Here is a 3,108-nt window from a genome sequence, read left to right on the forward strand (position 1 = left end):
GTGGGTGTGCCAGTGTGAGGAGGGCATGGTGCAGAAGCTGGAGCAGGATTTCAAGCTGACTTTGCAGCAGCAGAGCTCTCTGGATCAGTGGGCCAGCTGGCTGGACAATGTTGTCACTCAAGTGTTGAAGCATCACGAGGGCAGCCCCAGCTTCCCCAAGGCAGCCAGGCAGTTCCTGTTGAAGTGGTCCTTCTACAGGTACATTTTCCTTATTTTGGGGGTATTTTTGCATCAGGCTTGGGGCATGGAAAGAGCTCCTTGAAAAGTCAAGGCCAAGTTCTTTATTCCCATGAAACTCTGGTTAATTGTGGTTCTGGTATCCTTTCAGGATGGGGATAGGATGCTCCATAAACTGATTTCTTAACGTGTTTTGACACTTGTGGGTCAGAGGCAGAGACAGCGTTGGGTCCCATACTACCTCCAGGGTCCAGAATTCACATCAGCCATGGCACAGGTGTAAAACTCAACCCAAAATTTCTGTTTCCTGTCCATGTTTCAGCTCCATGGTGATCCGTGACCTCACCCTGCGCAGCGCCGCCAGCTTTGGCTCCTTCCACCTGATCCGCCTGCTCTACGATGAGTACATGTTCTACCTGGTGGAGCATCGTGTGGCCCAGGCCACAGGGGAGACCCCAATTGCAGTCATGGGAGAGGTGAGAATCCTTTATTCCCTACAAACCAACCCAAAATAAGCAGCTCCTCAAGAGACACCGCTGGTTCAAAAACCACACCGTGCCCTCGGCTCGTTTTACAATAAAAATTGTTTGCTGAGTTGTTTTGAATGCCTGGCACAAGGAGAGCTCCTGGAGGATCTTCTCTGAGCTGGTGGGTTTGGGGTTTGGGGTGGTTGAGCATCATTTGGGCTTTGGAGGCGTGGGGGAGGGAGGGGAAGGATCTCCCCACTTTTCTGCAGCACCTGTGACTGCCAGCCCTGACTTTGGGATTCCTGACAGGGCAAAGTCCATCTAAACCAAGCAAAAATGGTCCAAAAGATGCTTTCAGCAGCTGAACTTCTGCAGGCCTCTAGAAGCTCCAGCATTACATGCACAGTCAGCCACTCTCTCTGTTTTTGAGATGAAGAAAAGGATGATGGGGCTGTCTGGGCTGTTTGTGAAGGTTTAGGGGTTTTTTTTTTGTTCACCAATCATTAAATCTGGTACCTGGCTTGCAGGCAGGGCCTGTCCTGCCTAGCTGAAGCCACATCCAGTTTTTCCCTCTGAAATACAGTTAAAAACCCCAGATGAGCCTGTGACAGCAATATTGAAACTACTGTGAGTTCAAAACTGAGCCCATGTGCTCAAAACTGATCTCATTTGCTCCTCGAATCTTCCACGGAGCTCATGCAGGGAGCCAGGCCAAGCAAAGCCTGTTGGTTCTGCCTTCCCTCCCCCTCCCACGCTGCTCCAACTGCAGTGCTGACTTCCCACTATTCCCTGCAAAACCTCTGCCTTTATTGATATTTAAGGAACATGAAAGGCAGAGACTGGCTCCCAGCAAAAGGCAGCTGGGGGAGGCTCTCATCCCTCAGGCTTTCCCTTCATTAAACCCTTGCAATATTCCTGTTCTCCAGGAGGAGGCTGATTCTTCCCGGCAAAGAATGAATCGTGTCTTTCCATTCCCACTGAGCTTTGCAATTCCCTCTCCTCAGCTCCTGCTGCTGCCCAGCTTTCCATGATTTTCCAGCGTTGTTGTTACAGTTTGGTGTCACTGAGAGGGGACAGCAGAGCCAAGGAGCTCTCTGGTTCTGCTTGGCACCACAAAGGCTTTGCAGAGAGCTCAGGGTGGAGAGGAGAGGGCAAATGCCTGGGAGGTGGAAAGGGCTGGAGAAAAGGCACCACTTTTGCCTGTGGTAGCACTTGGTCATCACTTGGAAGATGGAAAAATTTCTCCCTTCATTCCAGAGCTAAATCCTGGCCTGGATTGGTGTGCGTGGTGTTTGTCCAGACGTGTGAATGGCAACAAAAGGCTTTTTCCCCAAAAACCTGTGGTTGGTTTTGGCTTCTGCTCTCCACCAGCAGCACTGATGCTCACAGGTGATGGGAATTGTTTGGTCTGGCACCTTGGCTCCCCCAGAGCTTCACTGACCCCCGACTCCTTTTCCTTTCAGTTTGGTGACCTCACATCCCTGTCCCCGACACTGCTGGACAAAGGTACCTCCCGTCCCTGCCGGGGGCTGTCGGGGCAGGGTGGGATGGCTGCGGGAGGGGGATCCCGGAGGTGCTGGCTCCCGCTGGGCTCGGGGTGGCTCCTGCTCTGAGCCGTGTCCTTTGCAGATGACATCGGCGAGCTGGGCACCGAGACGGAGCCGGAGCGGGCGCTGGGGGAGCCGCTGGTGAAACGGGAGCGAAGCGAGCCCGGCCACTCCCTGCAGGACATCTGACACCGGGACAGCCGTCCGGAGCCTGGCTGGGCGTGCCGAGCCTGCGCCTCCCCGGATCTGCGTTATTATAGTGCCTCTTAGTTTCTCTTTATGTTTACTTGTGTGTGAGGATGGGCTGAGCCGGGGCAGGCGCTGGGACGGGGCTGGTTTGGCCGCCAGTGTCCCCCCAGAGTGGAGGGAGAAGCTGCAGAGTCTGCTCCCAAGGGATGGAAGCTCTGTGGCCAGCAGCAGGTGGGATGTGCCTGGCTGGGAGAAGCTGTGCTCGCTCTCAGGCCGGAGCGAGGCGCACACACGAGGCTTCTCCGTCAGGGAAGGTGCTTTGGGTTCCTTCCCCACGTCTCAGACTTCACTGTGATACAAACTTGAACCAATCAGTGCCCAAGAAGAAGGAAAAATCCCCGGCCCTTCTCCTCCAGCCTTTCCAGACAAGCTGTCCTGGCTCTGGCTTTGCCAAATCTCTCGTCCCAGGGAGCGCAGGGCCATTGGTGTCTCCTGTCCCTGGGGAGAGGCTCCAGGCTGCCCATCCCAGCGGGCACAGTGTGCTCTGGGACTGTGGGATGAGCATTCCCAGCTGCTCCTGTGTCTGCCCAGCTCAGCACTTCACCCCAAAGCTCCTGGGACACCGTCGGGCCGACTCAAGATACCAAAGGACTCCGAGGCAGTGACAGCTGGAGGCAGAACCTGTTCATTGTCCCCTGTGCCACAGTGCCTGGGGGCAATCCCATGGC

The 3,108-nt window shown here is 55.0% G+C and overlaps 1 protein-coding gene across 2 annotated transcripts in view; it reads left to right on the plus strand.

Moving 5' to 3' along the window:
- RFX2 (regulatory factor X2) overlaps nucleotides 1–3,102 on the plus strand; it is a 29,015-nt gene extending 25,913 nt beyond the window's left edge. For both annotated transcript variants that reach the window (XM_033520170.1, XM_033520169.1), the window contains 4 exons: nucleotides 1–198; nucleotides 500–653; nucleotides 2,108–2,150; nucleotides 2,274–3,102. The exon at nucleotides 1–198 is cut by the window's left edge and continues 11 nt beyond it. In XM_033520170.1, the coding sequence (XP_033376061.1) occupies nucleotides 1–198; nucleotides 500–653; nucleotides 2,108–2,150; nucleotides 2,274–2,380 (502 nt within the window). In that variant the 3' untranslated portion in view covers nucleotides 2,381–3,102. The remainder of the gene's footprint in view (nucleotides 199–499; nucleotides 654–2,107; nucleotides 2,151–2,273) is intronic.
- The last annotated feature ends 6 nt before the right edge of the window (nucleotides 3,103–3,108 follow it).

Source organism: Parus major, chromosome 28 (assembly GCF_001522545.3).
Source record: "Parus major isolate Abel chromosome 28, Parus_major1.1, whole genome shotgun sequence".
Classification (NCBI taxonomy): domain Eukaryota; kingdom Metazoa; phylum Chordata; class Aves; order Passeriformes; family Paridae; genus Parus; species Parus major.